At 45.6% G+C, this 22,943-nt stretch overlaps 2 protein-coding genes across 5 annotated transcripts in view; one reads left to right on the top strand and one right to left on the bottom strand.

Moving 5' to 3' along the window:
• Positions 1-3,186, bottom strand: part of WDR59 (WD repeat domain 59) — a 115,817-nt gene extending 112,631 nt beyond the window's left edge. The window contains exon 1 of the mRNA XM_058440494.1: positions 3,034-3,186. Within this exon, the coding sequence (XP_058296477.1) occupies positions 3,034-3,048 (15 nt within the window). The 5' untranslated portion in view covers positions 3,049-3,186. The remainder of the gene's footprint in view (positions 1-3,033) is intronic.
• Positions 3,187-5,119: 1,933 nt separating this feature from the next.
• ZNRF1 (zinc and ring finger 1) overlaps positions 5,120-22,943 on the top strand; it is a 109,158-nt gene continuing 91,334 nt past the window's right edge. For 3 of the 4 annotated variants that reach the window (XM_032156428.2, XM_032156427.2, XM_032156426.2), the window contains exon 1: positions 5,138-6,195. In XM_032156428.2, coding sequence (XP_032012319.1) covers positions 5,772-6,195 — 424 coding nt within the window. In that variant the 5' untranslated portion in view covers positions 5,138-5,771. Of the gene's footprint in view, positions 6,196-22,943 lie in introns of all 4 variants that reach the window. The other variant, XM_032156425.1, reaches the window with a different exon arrangement.

Below are 22,943 nucleotides of genomic sequence, written 5' to 3'. Positions count from 1 at the left end.
GGCACCATTCTAGGCTTACCTACCATACTGTATTGTCATTGCCTGCTTCAATACTTTTTTTTTTTTTTTAAGACAGAGTTTCACTCTGTTGCCCAGGCAGGAGTGCAGTGGTGTGCTCTCGGCTCACTGCAACCTCTGCCTCTGTGGTTCAAGCAATTCTCCTGCCTCCACCTCCCGAGTAGCTGAGATTACATGCGTGCACGACCATGCCCGGCTAATTTTTGTATTTTTAGTAGACAGGGGGTTTCACCATGTTGGCCAGGCTGGTCTCAAACTCCTGACCTCAAGTGATCCACCTGCCTCAGCCTACCTAAGTGCTGGGATTACAGGCTTAATCCACCACGCCCCACCAGTACTTGTTGATCTATATGGCATGGTAGTGTAATTCAGATGCCATAAAATTCACCCTTTTAAGTGTATAATTCAGCAGTTCTTAGTATATCCACAAGTCTGTGCAAGCATCACCATTACCCAATTCCCAAACATTTTCTTTTTTTTTTTTTTTTGAGACAGAGTCTCGCTGTCGCCCAGGCTGGAGTGCAGTGGCACGATCTCGGCTCACTGCAGGCTCCGCCCCCCGGGGTTCACACCATTCTCCTGCCTCAGCCTCCCGATTAGCTGGGACTACAGGCGCCCGCCACCTCGCGTGGCTAATTTTTTGTATTTTTAGTGGAGACGGGGTTTCACCGTGTTAGCTAGGGTGGTCTCGATCTCCTGACCTCGTGATCCGCCCGCCTCGGCCTCCCAAAGTGCTGGGATTACAGGCGTGAGCCACCGCGCCCGGCCCCAAACATTTTCATCGCTTCAAAAAGAAATCCATTCAATTACAAAAAAATGTGATTTAAAAAAACAAGGCCAGGTGTGGTGGCTCATGCCTGTAATCCCAGCACTTTGAGAGGCCAAGGCGGGTGGATCGCTTGAGGCCAGGAGTTCAAGACCAGCCTGGCCAACATGGCGAAACCTCATCTCTACAAAAAAAAAAAAAAAAAATTAGCTAGGCATGGTGGCACACACTTGTAATCCCAGCTACTCAGGAGGCTGAGGCGTGAGAATTGTTTGAACCCAGAGGCAGAGGTTGCAGTGAGCTGAGATCATACCACTGCACTCCAGCCTGGGTGACAGAGTGAGGCTCTGTCTCTAAATGAATAAGTGAATAAAACAGAAAGACACCTACTTTGTAACCACAAAAATTAAAAAATAAAAAATAATAAATAAATGAAAAACAGAAAAAGGCTGGGTGCAGTGGCTCAAGCCTGTAATCCCAGCCACTCTGGGAGGCCGAGGCAGGTGGATCACCTGAGGTCAGGAGTTGAAGACCAGCCTGGCCAACATGGTGAAACCCCGTCTCTACTAAAAATACAAAAATTAGCTGGGCATGATGGCAAGTGCCTGTTATCCGAGCTACTAGGGAGGTTGAGGCAGGAGAATCGCTTGAGCTCATGAGGTGGAGGTTATAGTGAGCCAAGTTCATGCCAATGCACTCCAGCCTGGGTGACAGAGCAAGACTTGTCTCAAAAAATAATTAGCGGCCAGGCACGGTAGCTCATGCCTGTAATCCCAGCACTTTGGGAGGCCAAGGCGGATGAATCACGAGGTCAGGAATTTGATACCAGCCTGACCAAACATGGTGAAACCCCATCTCTACTAAAAATATAAAAATTGGCCAGGTGTGGTGGCGCGCGCCTGTAATCCCAACTACTCAGGAGGCTGAGGCTGGAGAATCGCTTGAACCCGGGAGGGAGATGTTGCAGTGAACTGAGATTGCACCACTGCACTCAAGCCTGGGCGACAACAGATCAAGACACCATCTCAAAAAAAAAAAAAAAAAAAAAATTAGCATGGCATGGTGGCGCATGCCTGTAATCCCAGCTACTTGGGAGGCTGAGGCAGAAGAATCACTTGAACCTGGGAGGTGGAGGTAGAGGTTGCAGTGAGCCAAGATCATGCCACTGTGCCCCAGCTTGGGTAACAGAGCAAGACTCTGGCTCAAAAAAAAAAAAGAAAAAAACAGAAAGAAACCTATCATTAGTCATTTTCCATTCTCCCCTCCCCCCAGGCCATGGCAACCACTAATCTTTCTGTCTCAATGGATTTGCCTATTCTGGACATTTCATATAAGTGAAATAATACAATATATAGTCTTTTATGGCTGGATTCTTTTAGTTCATATGATTTTACAAGATTCATCAATGTTGTAATATGAATCAGTACTTTATTCCTTTTTATGGCTGAATAATATTTCATAGTACAGATACACCACATTTGGTTTACCTCTTCATCAGTTGATGAGCATTGGGGTTGTTTCCAATTTTTGGCTCTTTTGAATAATGCTGCTATGAACATTTACGTACACATTTTTCTGCAGACATACGTTTTGCTTTCTCTTGGAACTATACCTAGGTAGGAGCGGAAATGCTGGGTCATGTAACTCCACATTTAATCTTTTTGAGGAACTGTCAGGCTATTTTCCAAAGCAGCTGCACCATTTTACATTTCCACCAGCAAGGTACAAGGGTTCCAATTTCTCCACCTCTCATCAATACTTACTATTGCCCTTCTCTTTGATTATAGCCATTCAAGTGGGTGGGAAGTGTTTCTTCTGAAGTTCTATGAGAACAGGGACTCCATCTGTCTGGTTCAGCACTGTATCCCAGAACCTACTACAGTGCCTGGAATTTATTACATACTAAATATTGTGTTAAATACACTAAAAAACTGTTCAGTGAATGGATAAATCAAAAGCTATTTTGGATAGTTACAATGAGTATCATGTATTTATCTAATAGGGATCTTCCAAGGGGTCTAATACCTTTTTTTTTTTTTTAGTGTAGTACTGAACCACTCTTCTGATACCATAGTCTTTCTTCTAGGAGGAAATGGGATTAAATTTAAGCTTTCTTGTTTTTCCTCTTTAGGTATACACATACTCATATAGGCACCTACAGATAATTTATTAGATGTTGGCACATTTTGTTTCTTCCTATTTTTATTTCTCTTGCAAAAATTCTTACTTCTACAGGACTGTTTGCTCACCTCCAGGTATTTCATGCTTGCAAATAGCTTTCCTCTTGTTTCCAGGCTGGCCACACTGGAACAATCAATATCTGTGACAGGCTAGCCTTGCTCTTTTTGCTTTTCTTTTAATATTTCTCTACACCATGTTTTGGTCCCCCAGTTTAGAAGTATCTGGGGTCATTTAATAGGTGGAAGTCAGCTAAGCCAGGGACTGTGTGATACTCACAGCCAGCACCTAGCACTTGATAAATAGTTGTTCAGCAGTCACAGTGGCTCATGATGTAATCCCAGCACTTTGTGAGGCCGAAGTGGGAGGACTGCTTGAGGCCAGGAGTTCCGGCCTGGGCAACATGGGGAAACTCGCATCTCTACTATGTATGTATGTACGTACACACACACACACACACACGTACACACACACACACACACACACATATATATATATAAAATACGTATATTTTGAGACAGTCTCGTTCTGTTGCCCAGTCTGGAGTGCAGTGACGCGATCTCAGCCCATTGCAACCTCGTCTCCCGGGTTCAAGCCATTCTCCTGCCTCAGCTACCCAAGTAGCTGGGATCACAGGCGTGAGCTACCACACCTCGCTAATTTATTTATTTTTTATTTTTTTAGTAGAAATGGGGTTTCACCATTTTGGTCAGGCTGGTCTCGAACTCCTGACCTCAGGTGATCCCCTCCCCGATCTCCTCCCACCTCCCCACCCCCGGCCTCCCACAGTGCTGGAATTACAAGCATGACCCACCGTGCCGGCCTGATTTTCAAATTTTTAACAGACTTTTACTCAGGAGGCTGAGGCGGGAGAATCGCTTGAACCTAGAAAGCGGAGGTTGTCCAGCCTGGGAGACAGAGCAAGGCTCCCTCTCAAAAAAAAAAAAAAAAAAACAAAAGGAAAAAGAAAAACAGGGCGGACGTGGTGGCTCATGCCTGTAATCCTAACATTTTGGGAGGCCAAGCCAGGTGGATTACCTGAGGTCAGGAATTCAAGACCAGCCTGGCCAATATGGTGAAACCCCGTCTCTACTAAAAATACAAAAAATTAGCCGGGTGCAGTGTGGCACACGCCTGTAATCCCAGCTACTAGGGAGGCTGAGGCAGGAGAATTGCTTGAACCCGGGAGAAGGAGGTTGTGGTGAGCCGAGATTACGCCACTCCACTCCAGCCTGGGTGACAGAGCGAGATTACGTCTCAAAAACAAAAACAAAACAAAATAAAAAAACAGTTGTTCAATGAATGAATGTGAATATAGGCGAAAGACGGACTGAGGTAGCAAAGGAACACTCCCTTGCAAAATGATTCAGGCTTGGTCAACAAGACACCTATTGAGTACCCACCGTGTCCTTGGCCCGTGGTGAGGGCCGAAACACAGCACATGGTAAACAAAACGGGGCTCCAGCCTTGGACAGAAGGTTTCTATAATCACTTCTAGCTGCGTTGTTCTATTTCCATACCCATGTCTATTCACTTTTTATGGTACATCTATTGATTCTGAAAATTACATTTTAGCTAAGGAATCTACTCATTTGCTTAATCCCAAAATAGGAAGTTATGATCTAGTGTCAGCAAAACGCCGGATTCACAAGTGTCCCCATGGCGCCGTTTACCCCCAAATAACTAAACCCCGCCAAATGTTGAGATTCCGGACGTGAGGGGTGCTTGGATGGGGAACCCCCGAAAGAATGGACATCACGTCCACCAGAGGGTGCTGTGAGGGCAAATTTGTGCCAGGAGGTGAGCTCGACCGGTGACCCTCAGAGCCAGGTAGGCGTAAGGAGTAAATCTTCTTCCCGGTGTTTCCTTCCCACCCCCTCAAACCATTGCTGTCCCTCCCCCATACTTGGTTCCCCCTGAATAATTTGCCACTTTCGGGGACTTGAAAAGTGTTTGCTTTCCAAGGACATCTGGTTTCTGTGGCTAACGCCCAGTGGTCAGGCGGCCCAGGTCCCTGGCCGGCCCGGGGCGGGCTGTGGGTGGGGATTGCTGGGGCGTCAGCGGCCCGGGCGCCGCAGGGGCCGCGAAAGGGTTAACCCGGCGGGGGGGGGGGGGGGGGGGGGGGGCGCGGGCCGCGCCTGCGCTCTGCCGCCCTCCATTGTCTCCACGGCGGCGAGGAGCGCCGGCGAGCGCAGACCCGGACCGAGCGGGGCGGCGCGGCTGGCGGGGCCGGCGGCGGCTGAAGCGAGAGCGCGACGCGACGCGACGCGACCGCGGCTTCCCGAGCTGCGCCTGGCCGCCCAGCGCCGCGGCCCGCCCAAGGCCTGGAGGGGTCCAGGCCGCCGTCCATGGTCGCGCCGTCCTGAGGCGGGGGACGCGCCCGGCGCCCCCGGCCCTCCTCCGCCTCCTCCCGCGGGGCGGGCGGCCTCCTCCGGCGCCTCCCCGCGCCCGCCCGCCTCTCGCCGCCGCCTCCCTCCCTCCTTCCCTGCGGCTCCCCCGGCTTTCGGAGCCCGGGGGCGGCCTGTGGCGCGCGGAGCCCGCGCCGGACTGCGCCTCTTTGGACCTTGAGGGGAAACATGCGTTTGGCTTGGATCGTTTGAAATTCTGAGTTCGGGATCCCCGCCCGCCCGCCTGCCTCTTCCGCCCCACGGGTTTTTTCCTTTTTCCTTTTGCTTTTTTTCCTTTTCTCTCTCCGGGTCTCCTTTTTGTCTCCCTCCCCCTTTATGCTCGCCCAGCCCTCCCTCCGCTGCTGAGAAGTGGGGGAGGGTCTCGGCCTTCAGGTTCCCGCCGCACCGGGGCCCGGGCGAGCATGGGGGGCAAGCAGAGCACGGCGGCCCGCTCCCGGGGACCCTTCCCGGGGGTCTCCACCGATGACAGCGCCGTGCCGCCGCCGGGAGGGGCGCCCCATTTCGGGCACTACCGGACGGGCGGCGGGGCCATGGGGCTGCGCAGCCGCTCGGTCAGCTCGGTGGCAGGCATGGGCATGGACGCCAGCACGGCCGGGGGGGTGCCCTTTGGCCTCTACACCCCCGCCTCCCGGGGCACCGGCGACTCCGAGAGGGCGCCCGGCGGCGGGGGGTCCGCGTCCGACTCCACCTATGCCCATGGCAATGGTTACCAGGAGACGGGCGGCGGTCACCATAGAGACGGGATGCTCTACCTAGGCTCCCGAGCCTCGCTGGCGGATGCTCTACCTCTGCACATCGCACCCAGGTGGTTCAGCTCGCACAGTGGTGAGTCCGCGGGTGGTGGAGGCCTCGGAGGGAGGGCGCGCCGGGGCGCCCCAAGGCTTCGCGTGCGTGCCAAGGTTTGGGAATGTAGTGCACGACCGGGATCTGTCTGCCTTCCCTTTGGTTCCCGATACCAAGGGGATGAATGGGATATCTACCCTCTGGAAACTAGGCTTTCTGCGAGGCTGCGGAGTCTGGCGATTTAGGACTCCCGGCGTGTGTTCGCTTGTGGAAGGGCAGAGCGAAGCCTACCTATTGGAGTCCCATTTATTGGCATCACCCTCCTCTGAGAAGAGGTCTTGTCTGGCTGAGAGCAAGTCAGCCTGGGTGCTTCCATTCTGCCACTGCAGCACTGTGCCTGCTTCACCAGTAACGGAGAGATGGAGCCAGTTGGAGCAAGCAGTGTCTCCTAAACAGAGAGTGTGAAAATGAAATAAAATTAGGGGCAAATGATGCCTGGATTAGGGCTCTCACTCTTGGTGGGAGAGAGAGGTGCCCAGTTTTGCCACCCTGCTGGAGATCTGTTTGAAATGTTTAAAATGGAGCAGCCGGCAGGCGGCTGGCATAGACAGGTGTGGCTGCTGTATGGAGGGCCCAGCCGGCGAGTCTCGCGGGGGCTTTGCAGGACCAGGGCTCTGGTCACCCGTACTGCATGCAGCAGGATTGGCTCCACGACTCTCACCTCCCTCCATCTTTTTTTCTTCTGCTCCATGCTAAATGCTTGGTCTTCCCGTGAATCTGCATCTTTTTGTAACAGAGAGCCTGTCAATGTGGGGCGTTATTGCCTGACTTTTGGCACATGACTGGGGAAAAGGAAGATTCAAAGAACCTGGATGAATTCATTTTATGAACTTCTGGTGACAGGCCAGCAAAAGGTTGGAGGGGGATTTCCCAGTCTCCTACCGGGAGGGCAAAAAAGGCCTGGCAGGAGGAAAACAGGTCTGTCTGCTAGGTCAGGCATCTAGAAAATTGGCCAAAAGGGATGTGGGGCCGCTATTTGCTAATTGGCAAGTTGAGTGAAGAAGTTACATCTTAAGATTCTTTTGGGTGAGTTGGGAAAATTTAGATATTGTGTAGGGGAAAGATTGCTCCTGCCTTTAAGGTACTTTATGGAGGGTAATACCTGTTGGATCACTGTTTTAACTACTGTGAAATAGGGTTGACTTTTGGGGTGTCTCTTTTTCCCCCCCTGCAAATAGCCTGGGGTTTGTTTTCATTTGGTTTGGTTTTTTGTCAATTCTATAAACTTTAATTTGTGAAATAGTGTTGGGGGAGTAACGATTAGTGACTAATTTAGGGTAACACTTAGAAGTAGCTTCTGAATTGTTAGGATGATAGTTTAATCTCTGGACAGACCTCCGGATACCATTGGAGCTTTTCTGACCTCCTCGAACCCTGCCCTGACTGAGATGCAAGACATCATTGCCTTTGGCTCTTTCAGGCATTTGATCAAAATTAGGCATTTTGAAATTAATAATCTTTCCTATGAAATTTAGTCCAGAGAGTTAGCCATATTTTTGAGATGACTGGTTTGGTGTTTAAAAGAACTGTAATGAGCATCTGGTTTTGAACTTAAAAGTACTATAAGAAGTTTCTCTAAAATCACAGAATTTTTTGTGTTGAAAAACATATGAGATATGTAGGGAGGAAGAAAGGGAGTGCTTTTTTTGCTAAAATTTCTTGTCTCTTACTAAAAATTTATGTATTATGCTACTACCAGGTTCCATGCTACAGTTATGAGCTTGTAATTGGAGTCCAGAATTTCACTCCTAAGCTGTGAAACCTTTTTTTCATCTGGTTATGGTGAGGCTGGGGAGAGCCACTGAACTGTGGGGACAGGGAAGTTGGAGCATATTAATCCTTTAGGGAAGGGTGTCGAAAGTGTGTATGGGAGGCTGCTATTAATATTGTAGGTAATCCATTCCTTACTGTGTAGGACCATCATGTCCTTCTGCAAGACATTGAGCATACCTACTGAATGCTGATAGCATCCAGCAGTTCAGTGTGTCACCCGAAAATGTCCCCAAGAACTCCCACATACCCTCTGGGGTGTGGGTGGTATCACTCTGGTTGAGAACCACTGCTTTAGGGATTTATTCTTTTATTCACATAAAGTAATTGGCTTTTCCTGTGCATTTCATTTAAGATGAACCTTCGTGTGCAGCATTGGTTCCATCTCACCTGAAACAGACCATGGGATCTTCCAGGACATCTGTTTCCTCTGTTGCTCATTGCTGCAAGAAGCAAAACTTGTTTCTGCTTTGGAGCCTTTGAGTAAGGTCTAAGCAGCTTTTGCTCTTGTGTTGCAAGATTGGAAGGGTAACGATTTTGGTGCACAATTGATGAGATGCCTGGAAGTCGATATGATGCGTTTGCTTGTGTTTTCAAGGTGCTCTTGCAACTCTTCATGGGCACAGAAAACAGTTGTCAGTGAAATACATGAGGGAGTTCTGTGTATACAAGGCCTTCTCAGAGAGCGTGGGCTTAGGCTGAGTCTGGAGGTAGAATACTGAAGGGCTCTGGTCCCAGCTCCTCCTCTGAACAGCTGTGACCTTGGGCAAGACATATCCCCTCGAGCCTTATCTTTGTCATTTTTCAAATAGTTGTGGTCATCCTCATGAGCTCCAGCCTTGCTCCCCAAATCCCGGGAGAGGAAGCACTGTAGTCACATTTGTCTTCCCTAGGTTCCTGGCTTCCCTGTGCTGTGACCCCCACGTATCCCATTCCCTATGCCTGGAGTGCTTTTCTGTCCATTCTTCACACAAATTTCTCTTTCTGATCCCTTAGGGCTTAGAGACCACTCTTAAAAATTGGCCCCTCCTGTTATTCTCTCTAGTCACTCACCTGTTACCTTAATCATTCTTTTTTTTGAGATGGAGTTTCGCTCTTGTTGCCCAGGCTGGAGTGCAGTGGCGCGACCTCTGCTCACCGCAATCTCTGCCTCCTGGGTTCAAGCAGTTCTCCTGCCTCAGCCTCCCGAGTAGCTGGGATTACTGGCATGCACCACCACGCCCAATAAGCTTGGCGCTAATTTCGTTTTTAGTAGAGACGGGATTTCTCCATGTTTATCAGGCTGGTCTCAAACTCCCGACCTCAGGTGATCTGCCTGACCCGGCCTCCCAAAGTGCTGGGATTACAGGCATGAGCCACTGCGCCCTGCACCTTAATCATTCTTAACACACTTTGTAAGTATTTTGTCTGTTTACTTTTTAATGTGTACAGTTTGCCTAAAGTCTAAGCTCCGTAAGAGCAGGACTGTGTTCCTTGATCTCTGTTATGGGTCCTGCACTGTGCCTGCCCCTCAAATTTTTTGAGTACATGAATTTGAGTGCTTTATGTTCATCATCTCACTTAATCATCACTATAACTCTATGAAGTAAGACTGTTCTCTTCCACCCCCATTGTACAGGTAAGGAAACAGGTTTGGGGGAGGTTAAGGAACTCACACAAGATCAGGCGGTTAGTAGGTGGTGGAGATGGGATCGGAATGCAGGTCAGCTGGTGCCAGAACTTGGACTCTTAACCAGTACCCTCTTCCGCCTCTTATCTGAAAACATCACGAAGCTGCGTGGTGTCCTGGAGATTGCGCCTTGGTTAGGCAGCTGATTAGCTGCATGACTTGTGACCTTGGGCAAGTGAGTCATTTAACCTCAGTCACAATTTATTCATCTGTAAAATGGAGAAGACACCTGTCCTGCTTGCCCCTCAGAGTCATGGTGAGGGTCTCATGAGATAATGTGCACAAAAGCCAAAGGACATTCTAAATGGAGAGTGGTGGAGTTCCTATGGGGGCACTCTCTTATAGTTGTCTGCCTTCAGTCGCCTCAGATTTTTTTTTTCTTTTGAGACAGGGTCTTATTCTGACACCCAGGCTGGAGTGCAGTGGCGAGATCATAGCTCACTGCAGTCTCAGACTCCTGGGTTCAGATGATCCTCCCAGCTTGGCTTCCCAAAGTGCTGGGACTACAGGCCTGAGCCACCGTGCCAGGCCTAATCGTCTCAGAATTTGATGGGTGGAGAGAGGTTTACAGCTGTGCTAGCTGTAGCCCCCAAATGGAATCTGGTTCTGTGTCCTAAAGTCTGACCTGCATTAGTGGGCTGCTTTTACTCATACTGCCGCTGATAAGGGCTGCTTGATAGAAGCAGAGTGAGTCCTTTCCTTTCCACGTTAAAATGTAAGTTTTGCTGTAACTCCTAATGGCTGCCTCAGTGCTGTTCTGGAGGCCTGGTCATTCTCTTTCAGTAGTTCTGTTTGTCTCAATATGGATTTCTAAATGTGGAGTACAAAACATGCAGCATCCACCATGTTGAAAGAAGTTGTTGTTTTCTAGGTTCTACTATAAAAGGGCTGGCCATTGAGGGCTTCACTTCACCTTCTTAGTCATATGTGTATATATATATGTATGCATGTTCGGAAAAGTCTAAACTGTTCTTTTTTGTCATCAAGCCATCAACTGAGACTGATACAAGGTGTTTGTGGGTTTTTTTTTTTTTTGTTATTTATTTATTTTTGAGACAGGGTCTTGCTCTGTCGCCCAGGCTGGAGTGCCATGGTACAATCATGGCTCACTGTAGCCTCAAGCTCCTGGACTCAAGCCGTCTTCCCACCTCAGCTTCCAGAGTAGCTGGGACTCAGGTGCGCACCACCACACCTGGCAAAATTTTATACAATCTTTTGTAGAGATGAGGTCTCACTATGTTGCCTAGGCTGGTCTCAAACTGTGGGCTTTAAGCAATCCTCCCACCTCAACCTCCCAAGGTATTGAGATTATAGGCATAAGCCACCACGCCTGGCCCAACGTGGCTTTTAATAAGTCTTTGAACATGCTAGCAGGATATCTCTTGGGTTCTATTTTGCTGCCACTGTAGGGTTCTCAAGTGATTTAATTTTCTTTTATTGTTGGCTAATGGGGGAGAATTGCCAAGGCGATTGGAGTGGATCAGAAAGCCTTTATGCCCTGCCATAGGTGTGCTAGAAGTAATGCACCTTCACATGGTTTCTGAAGAAGGAAAAGCATTCTGTGGTCTCCAAAGAGCATGATGGGTCTCCTGCCCTGCAAAAGTTCTATTGTTAATGAAAACTTTTTTAAAAAAGCAGAATTTTTAGCTCTTTATTACCATGAGGGGTTATTTTCTTTTTTTTTTTTTTTTTTTTTTTAGATGGAGTCTCGCTCTGTCGCCCAGGCTGGAGTGCAGTGGCGCAATCTCGGCTCACTGCACGCTCCGCCTCCCGGGTTCACGCCATTCTCCTGCCTCAGCCCCTCCGAGTAGCTGGGACTACAGGCGCCCGCCACCACGCCCGGCTAATTTTTTTGTATTTTTAGTAGAGACGGGGTTTCACCGTGGTCTCGATCTCCTGACCTCGTGATCCGCCCGCCTCGGCCTCCCAAAGTGCTGGGATTACAAGCGTGAGCCACCGCGCCCGGCCTGGGTTATTTTCTTAAAATACAAAAGTTACCCGCAGGCAAAGATAATTTCTTGAAGGTCATAGTTAACTCTTGCTTACTGAGGTTTGAATGGTGTAAGAAACAGTAGCTTAGCTCTTAAAGCATTTGCTTTATGGGATACGTACATTTTGATATTAAACAAAGACCCATCTCAATATGTCGTGTCACAAGGAATACTTTGAGTCAGACCATTCTTAGCCAAAGAAATGAAGCGAGCTCTAGTTCCTTTTGGGAAAAGCAACATGCTTTGTATTTTACATATGTGGTATTCACCCCAAGCTTATTGGACACAGAAATTTGAGTATAGTAGTTCCTCCCTATCCAAAGGGGATTCGTTCCAGTACCCCCAGTGGATGCCTGAAACCGTGGATAGTACCTCACCTGAACCCTATATCTACTATGTCTTTTCCTGTATATACATACCTTTGATAAAGTTTTATTTATAAATTAGGCACAGTAAAAGCTCAACAGGCGTAACTAATAATAGAACAATTATAACAATATGCTGTGATAAAAATTATGTGAATGTGTTCTCTCTCTCTCTTTCTCCCTGTCTCGAAAGTACAGCCATGCATTGCTTAATGACAGGGATACTTTCTGAGAAATGGGTTATTAAGGGATTTTGTCGCTGGGCAAACGTCATAGGGTGTACTTACACAGACCTAGGTGGTATATAGCCTGCTACATACCTAGGTTATATGTTGCTCCTAGTGCTCCTAGGCTACAAACCTGTGCAACATGTGACTGTATTGAACACTGTTGGCAATTTTAATACAGTTGTAAGTATTTGTGTGTCCAAACATAGAAAAGGTACAGTATATAGTCTTACGGGACCACCATCATGTATGCAGTTGCTTGTTGACCCATGCATGTTGGGTGGTGCATCATGGTATCTTAATATTTTAGACCTCCGTTGACCACGGGTAACTGAAACTGTGGAAGGTGAAGCCTTGGACAAGGGGTACTGGTGTATACCCAATTATAAAACTAAGGTGCAATTTTGACAGCTTCAAAATTAAAAAACTTCATAGGGAAATGGTGGTAACTTAAATGGGATATTGATTCTGCTCCTACTCATCCTTAGGTAGGGGTGTTTTTAATGACAATGGATCACTGAGGTTGTGGTTCTAGAATCTTGAAGTTAGCCCAAAACCTAAATCTTAACCTCAGTCAGTTTGTTTGTTTATTTATTTATTGAGACAGAGTCTCACTCTGTCACCCAGGCTGGAGTGCAGCGGCATGATCTGAACTCACTGCAATGTCCACTTCCTGGGTTCAAATGATTGGCCTGCCCTAGCCTCCCAAGTAGCAGGGATTACAGGCATGCACCACCACACCTGACTAATTTTTGTATTTTTAGTAGAAACAGGGTTTCCCCATGTTGGCCAGGCTGGTCTCGAACTCCTGACCTCGGGTTATCCGCCTGCCTTGGCCTCCCAGAGTGCTGGCATTACAGGCATGAGCTACCGTGCCTGGCCACCTCAGTCTTTTAGGATGATGGGTGAATATAAATTTCAGTCTGTTTCTTTTCCAAGCTTTCTCATGGCCTAGTCTGAATCAGATGGTTCATAGTAATTACCATGGGTTTAGTCTTGAGTATGAGAAGGGGATTCTTAGAGACCCAGCAGTTTTCACTTCTGAGTCTTAGGTTCTCACTAGAACACAGGTTTATCCTTGAATCCAGCAGTTGGGTTTCTGTCCTTTATGTGCTGTGTGGATGAAGGATGAGTTCTGGGTATGAGTGAATAACCTGAAGACCAGCCCTCAAGTGTGAAGTGTGAATCAAATAACCAAGTTTAATCTTTTTTTTTTTTTTTTTTTTTTAAAGACAGAGTGTCGCTCTGTTCAGGCTGGAGTGCAGTGGCATGATCATGGCTCACTGCAGCCTCAGCCTGTAGGGCTCAAGCGATCCTCCTTCCTCAGCCTCCTGAGTAGCTGGGACTACAGGCGGATGCCGCTACGCCTGGCTAATTTTTCATTTTGTGTAGACAGGGTCTCCGTTTGTTGCCCAGGCTGGTCTTAAACTCCTGGGCTCAAGCGATCCTCCTGCCTTAGCCTCCTAAAGTGCCGGGATTACAGGTGTGAGCCACCATACCATACCCCAAATTTAATCCTAAAGCAGCAGCTGAAATAGTTTCTAGACTGATGAGACTGTTTACCTTGAGACCTCCCTAGAATTGTTAGTCTTGAACACACAGCTTTCCTCTGTTGGGACAAAGGAGGAAGGAATAATTCACTGGATCCCTGTGAATTCCAAGTTAGGGGAGGCATGATAAGAATTTATAGTGCCATCTTGGATCTATAACAAGAAGGAGGCAGATACAGACAAGAGCTCTCCTGATTTCTGTGAATGGTTCAAAAGGGTTCTTAAACTTAAAGATGCCCAGTATTCTCTAGGGAGGTAGTTAACAATGCAGATGACTGGACCCCACTAGCAGAATTCAGTAGAGCTGGAGACCCAAGAATCTAAGTTTGTAACAAATGAACCTGAAAGCAAGTAAGAAGACCTTCTACGTCTGAAACTCAACTCCACCAAGCATTTAGTTTTTCTCTCCCCAAACAGAGAAATAAACTGAATGCTTTTTTGGTGTATTCATTAGCTTTTTTAAAAATTTTTTTTTTTCTTCTTATTTTTCTTTAGAGAACGGTTTTTCTTCTGTTGCCTGGGCTGGAGTGCAATAGCAAGATTACACTCACTGCAGCCTGGAACTGCTGGTCTCAGGCAATTCTCAAGCCTTAGCCGCTGGAGTAGCTGGGACTACAGATGCTATGCTACCATGCCCAGATAATTTTTTTACTTTTTTTTTTTTTTGGGTAGAGAAGGGGTCTCACCATGTTGCCCAGGCTGGTCTTGAACTCCTGGCCTCAAGTGAGCCTTCCACCTCAGCTTCCCAAAGTACTGGGATTATAAGTGTGAAGCCACTGTGCCTGGCCTTTATTTTCAGTATTTCTAGTCAGATATTTTCTAAGCAATCTCTACAGCTCCCAGAAGGTAGGTTCAACCAGGAACAACATTGTTGGCTATTTAATGGTTTTCTTTTACATGGGACTAAGCATTATTGCCTACATATAGGCCCAAGCCAATCTGCCTTGGTCTGAGAATTGAAGTTGCTCTGAACAGAAGGTAATGGTGTCAGTGTCGCCTTTCCTTCTGCGCTTGTCTTCCTGCTGACTTTTCTTCTTTGGCTCTGGTGCTACAGAAGGGCTTCCTGAGTTACCCTCTTTCCTACATCTTCAGCCAGGCAGCTAGACAAGTCAGGAGCTTAGGATGAATCTAGGCTTTAAAGAGGTTGGAAGACCTGTTTTTCCTTTTCTCTGACTGACCCAAAAGCATACGACTTTTTTTTCTTTGTGTGTAACGATCTGTTGAACAAAAAACGTTCATTTATTCCATTGATAGCCTCTGGTATACCAGGACCTATGGTAGGTGCTGAGAATATATATATTTATTATAGAGAGATTAACTTATTCTTTCCAAGAATCTTTGCTTCCTCACTACTTAAGAGTCTGAATATTTTTGCTTCTGGGAGATTTTACCTTTTCATCAGCTCCTCTGTTGAATAAACAAATATATGTAGGTGTTTGCCATGAGGCTGCTGCAAGGATATACTTCTCTTCACTCATTTTTTTCCAAAGCCCTGTTTCTGGTTTGGGGCAGGTGATCTTTTCTTTGTGGTTCCAGCCAAGTACCTACCAAGAAATTCCTCGTATGTCTCAGTATAAGGGGTCCTCTGTCCTCTCAGTGAGAATATCAAAAGAAAAACTGATTTTCAAACTCTTCATGTGCATCTTTGATTTCAGTATCTTTGTCATCCCTAGAGCCACTTTTCTTTCTGGTCATTGAACATTATTTTCTAGAAGCATGATTCACCACTTTTTAAATCTGTCTCTGTAAAATTTATCCCAAGCCACAAATACCCATAAGGAAATTTCCTCCTTGGTATTGTAAGTCTATGTCTCTGAGCTTCACAACATCTACACTTCCGTGCTGGGTCCCCTCTCCCCCACCTCCCCAGTTTTTTTTTTTTTTAACTGTCATAAAATATATGTAACAATTTACTATCTTAACCGTTTTTAAGTGTACAGTTCAGTGGTATTCTAAGTACTGCGTGTAAGTGGACTCGTACAGTATTTGTCTTTTTGTGGCTGTCCTATTTCACTTAGCGTAATGTCCTCAAGGTTCATCTGCATTGTAGCATATTTCAGAATTTCCTTTCTTTTAAAGGTTGAACCGTATTCCATTGTCTGTCTACCACGTTTTACTTTTCCATTCATCTGTTGCTGGATGCTGGGGTTGCGTCCACATTTTAGCTATTGTAAATAGCTGTAATTCATTATTAGAAATGTGAATTTCTTAATATCTCTTCAAGACCGTGCTTTCAGTCCTTTTGAGGATATACCTAGAAGTGGAGTTGCTCCATCATTTGATGATTCTATTTTTAATATTTTGAGGAACGACCATACTGTTTTCCACAGCAGCTACACCATTTTGTATTCCTACCAACAGTGCACAGGCTTCCAGTTTCTCCACATCCTTGCCAATACTTGTTATTTTCTGTTTTTTTTTTTTTAATAGTAGCCATCTTAATGGATGTGAGGCAGTATCCCATAGTTTTCATTTGCATTTCTCTAATGAATTAGTGATGTTGAGCATCTTTTCATGTGTTTATTGGCCATTTGTATATCTTTTTTGGAGAAATATCTATTTATATGTCCATGTTTGAATCAGGTTGCCTCTTTTCTTTTCTTTTCTTTTCTTGTCTTTTCTTTTCTTCTGATAAGGAGTTTTGCCCTGTTGCCCAGGCTGAAGTGCAGTGGTTCATTCTCAGCTCACTGCAACCTCCGCCCCCTGGGTTCAAGCGATTCTCCTGCCTCAGCCTCCAGAGTAGCTGGGATTATAAGGCGCCTGCCATCATTCCCTGCTAATTTTTGTATTTTTAGTAGAGACGGGGTTTCACCATATTGGCCAGGCTGGTCTCGAACTCCTGGCCTCAGGTGATCCACCCGCCTCAGCCTGCCAAAGTGCTGGGATTACAGGTGTGAGCCACCACACCCGGCCTGGGTTGCTTTTTTCTTTCGTTGTTGATTTTAGTGCAGTTTTAAAAAACTTTTTAAAGCCTTGTTTATGATAGCCAACACTAGTGACTGTAATTATTCCCCTCGGGAATAAGTAATAAATCTGTGTTATATTTGAGTATATTTTGCTCAAAATAAAGAATTGAACTAATTGTTTCATGCCAAGAGATTTTATGAGTACTTTGGCTGTTGGTAGTGCCTTACTTTCAGAAGGATAATTTTTGGAGAAATTGCACCTCGTATTTAGGTATGTATGGTCTCTCATCTTGGTCTTGGTGAATCAGACTTGTCATAGGAGTGCTCCAACTTTCTTGTTGGTAGTAGCTTGAGCCCTCTGAAAAGTAATTAATCCATACTTCATAAAGAGTTGTTCTGAAATTAGTCACCTCTGTACTGTACCTTTTTTTTTTTTTTTTTTTTTCAGTAGTCTCTCTCTGTCACCAGGCTGGAGTGCAGTGGCATGATCTCCACTCACTGCAACCTTTGCCTCCCGGGCTCAAGCAATTCTCTTGCTTCAGCCTCCCAAGCAGCTGGAATTACAGGCATGTGCCACCACAGCCGGCTAATTTTGTATTTTTAGTAGAGATGGGGTTTCGCCAGTTGGCCAGGCTGGTCTTGAACTCCTGACCTCAAGTGATCCGCCCGCCTTGGCCTCCCAAAGTGCTGGGATTGCAGGTGTGAGCCACCATGCCCAGCTGGGAGAAGCCTTAACCTGGATTCAGGAACAGAGGTAGGAACACCCAAGATCACAGGCTTCATCTGACGTGGTCATTTTGCACCTACTTCTTAGCTTTTTGGAGATCTTTTCATTTTGTTTCCATCTTAAATAACCTTTTCCCTGTGGAGAAGGTGCCTTTTTTGGAGAGAGCCATTAAGATTCTTTTAGCCTGCTGCCTGCTTGAGTATTCTGGGAATCCTACAAGGATTTGAGGGAGCCCTTGGGATTCCAGCCTAACAAATTAGTTTTCTGTAATATTGTTCTAGTCCATTTAGATTGTGTAAATGATCTAAATGGTGTAACACCATTTAGTATCAAAAGTATAACAGCATTTAAGTCAGCTTTTCGAAGAAACTTTTATTTTTTAATTAAAAACAAACTTTTTTCAGAGACAGGCTCTCACTATGTTTCCCAGGCTGGACATGAACTCCTGGGCTTAAGACATCCTCCCACCCTAGCCTCCTGAGTAGCTGGGACTGTGGGCACACGCCACCATGCCTGGCCAAAGACACTTTTTTATAGCTCTGCCTGCTGCTATAACAAGTGTCCCTAAATACCCATGTACATCCTGTATTATTAGATTTCCTCAACTCTGGTTAGCTATGACTGAAACATTCATGCCGTTGCAGCCAGTGCCCTGGAAAGCTATAAGCAAGTGTTAAGACCTGTGATGAGGGCTGACTTGCAAGCTAGCTGCCGTCCATCTTAATATCTGACGAGCCCAGTCATGTTGGCTGTGTTTAATTCATCCATTTCCTACCTGCTTTCTCAACCCAGAGGCCAAGGACAGCACAAAAGGATAATGAATCTAAATGTCTCCAGTTTTTTGAGGTATAGGAATCTCCTATGAAGTGCAGACCTTTGAGATATAGTATTATGAGCTGTTCTGTTTTGCTGTGGCTTTAGAAAACCTTTGGATTCCTCTACTGAAAATTTGTTTGAAAAAAAAATCTTTTTAATGAAACAGTGTGAGTCACAAAGCAGCCACCCCTTCTCATAATAGCATTTCTCACCAGGGGAATTTTTGGTAGCTTTTGGGGGAGGGATTTGAGTAGGTTGTGGATGATAAATCCCTTGAGGGGAACATAACCAAAGCCTGCCATATCAGAACGCTGGTGCTTTCCGTGCTGACACCAAGCCCTGAATTCAAAGTGCAGGACAGCAGAATAGAACAGAGAAGCCTGTGCTCAGTGAATTGCTGCAGTAGCATGACCAGTGAGACTGGAGTTTCAATTAAAACACCATTGTAGTGTAAAAGGATATGAGATGGAAGGAGACCTTGGGTTAGAGAGGAGAAGCCATTTATAGGCAGAACATCAGCTTTCTGGATTAAAGAATGGCTGCGGACCTAATGATGATAATCTAGAGGTCATGGGGAATTTCCTTACTGTCTGTGCCCCTCTTTTCCATATGGTCAGCTTAGTGCTTGGCACTGATCATGGCACACTTTACAAAGAGTGGATTCATATAAGGTCATCTGTGCTTTTCTAAGATTTTAGGTCTAAAGCATTTAGAGTGGCGCCCAGAGGAAACGCCACCCAGTCAGCCTCCTTGTGGGATAGTGAAAAGGAAACATTTAGGGATACCGAGAGCTTAGAACAAGCCAGCATTATGATATCGAATCTCAGTTGCCTTTCTGAAACTTTTCTGCCATTCTAGCCTGAATTTTAACTGTTTTTAACTTCATTGATTTACACTTTCTCGGGACTCATGTCTGAATCAGTATCTTACATGAGCTACAGACAGGGGAAGGGCTGAACGGTTATTAGAAATGTGTTAAGATTTGCTTTCCTTTGGAAAGTCATGGCTGCCTTCTGTGTTTTCCTGGCTTTGTACTTTTCTTCAAAGCCTGTTACCGGTTCCAGGTCTCCAGAGCTCAGTAAAGGGGAAACAGGAAGTGAGCATTTGATGCATAAGAGCCGGCAAAACATAATAAAGGGCACAGGCATGGAACCAGGAGAGAGAATTGTAGGAGTGAGTTTTCTTGAAGGCATCAGGTTTGTAGGATTAAAGATATATCCTTCAACAATGACTTTTAACTCCTTCAAACAAGGAAAAAGCAATTAGGAACCTCTGTTCAGAAAGGACCAATTTTTCTTAGCTTATATAGTAGAGGTTCAACACTTTTATATGATGGCATACAAGTAATTATAAAGTATCTTTTGCCTAAGGAGTTCAGAACTCTTACAGAGAAAAGTGATGATGACCTTTATAAAGGAGTAAGAATTACTTCTCTGTGTCTTTACTTGAGGGCCCACAGGGTAAGTCTTATCGTGAGTTCCAGCCTGGAGCCCTGACTCTTACTTTTTCTGTCCATTCACTTTTTTTTTTTTTTTTTTTTTTTGAGATGGAGTCTCGCTCTGTCACCAGGCTGGAGTGCAGTGGCGTGATCTCAGCTCACTGCAACCTCCGCCTCCTGGGTTCAAGCGATTCTCCTGCCTCAGCCTCCCGAGTAGCTGGGACTACAGGTGCATGCCACCATGTCTAGCTAATTTTTGTATTTTTAGTAGAGATGGGGTTTTACCATGTTAGCCAGGATGGTCTCGATCTCTTGACCTTGGGATCCACCCACCTTGGCCTCCCAAAGTGCTGGGATTACAGGCGTGAGCCATCGTGCCAGGCCTGTCCATTCACTTTTAGTAAGGAGCTCTGAAGTTTTAGTCCTGCAATTACTAAATGGAAAAGTCACAGAGATTTGTGCTGTTTCAATTTTGGTTCACTTGTGCATTTCAGGAATTCAAATAGCTGTGTGACTTTGAATGGGAACTCTTTGGTGTGTTGGAATTATTTATTTATTTATTTTTAATTTTTTTTTTTTTTTCCCGAGACAGAGTCTCACTGTATCGCCCAGGCTAGGGGTCAGTGGTGTGGTTTTGGCTCACTGCAACCTCTGCCTCCCAGGTTCAAGTAATTCTCCTGCCTCAGCCTCCCAAGTAGTTGGGATTACAGGCACACGCCACCATACCCGACTAATTTTTTTTTTTTTTTTTTTTTTGAGATGGAATCTCGCTCTGTCACCCAGGCTGGAGTGCAGTGGCGTGATCTTGGCTCACTGCAAGCTCTGCCTCCCGGGTTCACGCCATTCTCCTGCCTCAGCCTCTCCGAGTAGCTGGGCCTACAGGCGCCCGCCACCACGCCCAGCTAATTTTTTTTGTATTTTTAGTAGAGATGGTGTTTCACCGTGGTCTCGGTCTCCTGACCTCGTGATCGGCCCGCCTCGGCCTCCCAAAGTGCTGGGATTACAAGCGTGAGCCACCGCGCCCGGCCAATACCCAACTAATTTTTTGTATTTTTAGTGGAGGCTGTGTTTCACCTCGTTGGCCAGGCCGGTCTTGAACTCCTGACCTCAGATAATCCACCCGCCTTAGCTTCCCAGAGTGCTGGGATTAGAGGCGTGAGCTGCTGCACCTAGCCTGGAATTCTTTTTTTAAAAATGAAATAAAAATTTTAGGCATTCAAGAAAGATAATATGCTCACCTACTGAGCAGATTATAATAACTAAAACATTACAGATATAATTGTACGTACCCTGGCCTATTCCTATTTTCTCCTTCGCTCTCCAAAGGGAATGACTGCCCTCACTCATGTTTTTCCCGCCATATATGTTCATGGTTTTGCTCCCTGTAGCTATCCAAAATAGCATTTGTTTTCTGTAAACTTTATGTAAACTGTATAGACATGGAAGGAGAAAGATATTATGAGGTGTGTGTGTGAGTGTGTATATATACTACCTCAAAATGGAGGTAGTATATAAATTCATTTTACTGCTTATTGCTGTAGCACATTTATTTTCACAGCTATACTCTATTGATCTATTTATTGATCTATTCTATTATCAGTGGATATTAAAGTTATTTTTAGTTTTTGAAAATTTTGTTTCCTTACATATGTGAATGAGTTTTTCTAGGGTACATCCTTAGTCATGAAATAGTGGGGTTGTGTGTGCGCACGTGTGTGTGTATGTATCTTCAACTCATAATTAAATAATCCCCAGTAAATCCGCAATGTGCTTGTACCTATTTACACTCCTGAAATAACATATTTTTGCTTGTTCTGTGTCCTTGCCAAAATTTGATATTGTCATACGTTAATTTTTGGCAAGCTCTAGTGGGTATAAATAGTATATTATTGTGATTTCATTTGTTATTTATATATTTCATAATATATATTTATCTATAATTAATGTATTAATATTGTATGTTTAATCATTGTGTTTCTTCTGTGAAATACTTGTTCGTGTCTTTGACTCATGTTTACATTGGGTGGTTTAACTGTTTCTTACTGGTTTGTACGAATTTGTTTTTGTTTTGTCTGGATAATTCTTGGTTGTCATATGTAATGTAGATGTGTCTTCTCTCAGTTTGTGGCTTACCTCTTTATTCTCTTTGTGATTTCTTATGGTTACTTAATTTTAAAGTAACTGAATATTCTAGTATTTTCTCTTATGGCTTATGCATTTTATGTGTTAAGAAATATTTAATTTACCTGAGGTCATAAAGATGTTAAGTTTTCTACTAAAAGTTTTAAGAATTTGCCTTTTGTATTTAAATCCTTAATCCAGGTAATTAAAAAAAAGTTTATTGGTCGGGCGAGGTAGCTCATGCCTGTAATCCCAGCACTTTGGGAAGCTGAGGCGGTTCGAGACCAGCCTGACCAACATGGACAAACCTCGTCTCTACTGAAAACACAAAATTAGCTGGGCATGGGGGCACATGCCTATAATCCCAGCTACTCAGGAGGCTGAGGCAGGAGAATCGTTTGAACCTGGGAGGTGGAGGTTGTGGTGAGCCGAGATTGCGCCATTGCACTCCAGCCTGGGCAACAAGAGTGAAAATGTGTCTTAAAAAAAAAATTGTGTATTTAGTTTCAAGACAGGATCTCACTCTGTTGTCCAGGCTGGACTGTAGTGGCACGATCACTGCTTACTGCAGCCTGAAACTCTTGGACTCACGTGGTCCTCCCACCTCAGTCTCCTGGGTAGCTGGGATTACAGGTGTGTACTGCCATATCCGACTAATTCAAAGTACTGGGTTAATAGACGTGAGCCACAGCTCCCAGCCTATAATTAAATTTGAATGGGGCAACATAGGGATATATATATTTTTCCATATATGAATAACCAGCTCTCTCAGCAGCATTTGAGGAGTAGTAAAGTCATCTATCCTTGTGCTAATCCTCTTTTTTGTTTTGTTTTTTTTTTTTTTTTTTTTGGAGACGGAGTCTCGCTGTGTCCTCCAGGCTGGAGTGCAATGGCGTGATCTCCGCTCACTGCAAGCTCCGCCTCCCGGGTTCATGCCATTCTCCTGCCTCAGCCTGCCGAGTAGCTGGGACTACAGGTGCCCGCCACCACGTCCAGCTAATTTTTTGTATTTTTAGTGGAAACGGGGTTTCACCGTGTTAGCCAGGGTGGTCTTGATCTCCTGACCTTGTGACCCGTCCACCGCCTCGACCTCCCAAAGTGCTGGGATTACAGGTGTGAGCCACCGCGCCCGGCCGCTAATACTCTTTTA

This window comes from Hylobates moloch, unplaced genomic scaffold (genome assembly GCF_009828535.3).
Source record: "Hylobates moloch isolate HMO894 unplaced genomic scaffold, HMol_V3 SCAFFOLD_6, whole genome shotgun sequence".
Classification (NCBI taxonomy): Eukaryota; Metazoa; Chordata; class Mammalia; order Primates; family Hylobatidae; genus Hylobates; species Hylobates moloch.
Note: the sequence above shows the minus strand (reverse complement) of the source record. Positions and strands in the feature narration are given on the sequence as shown.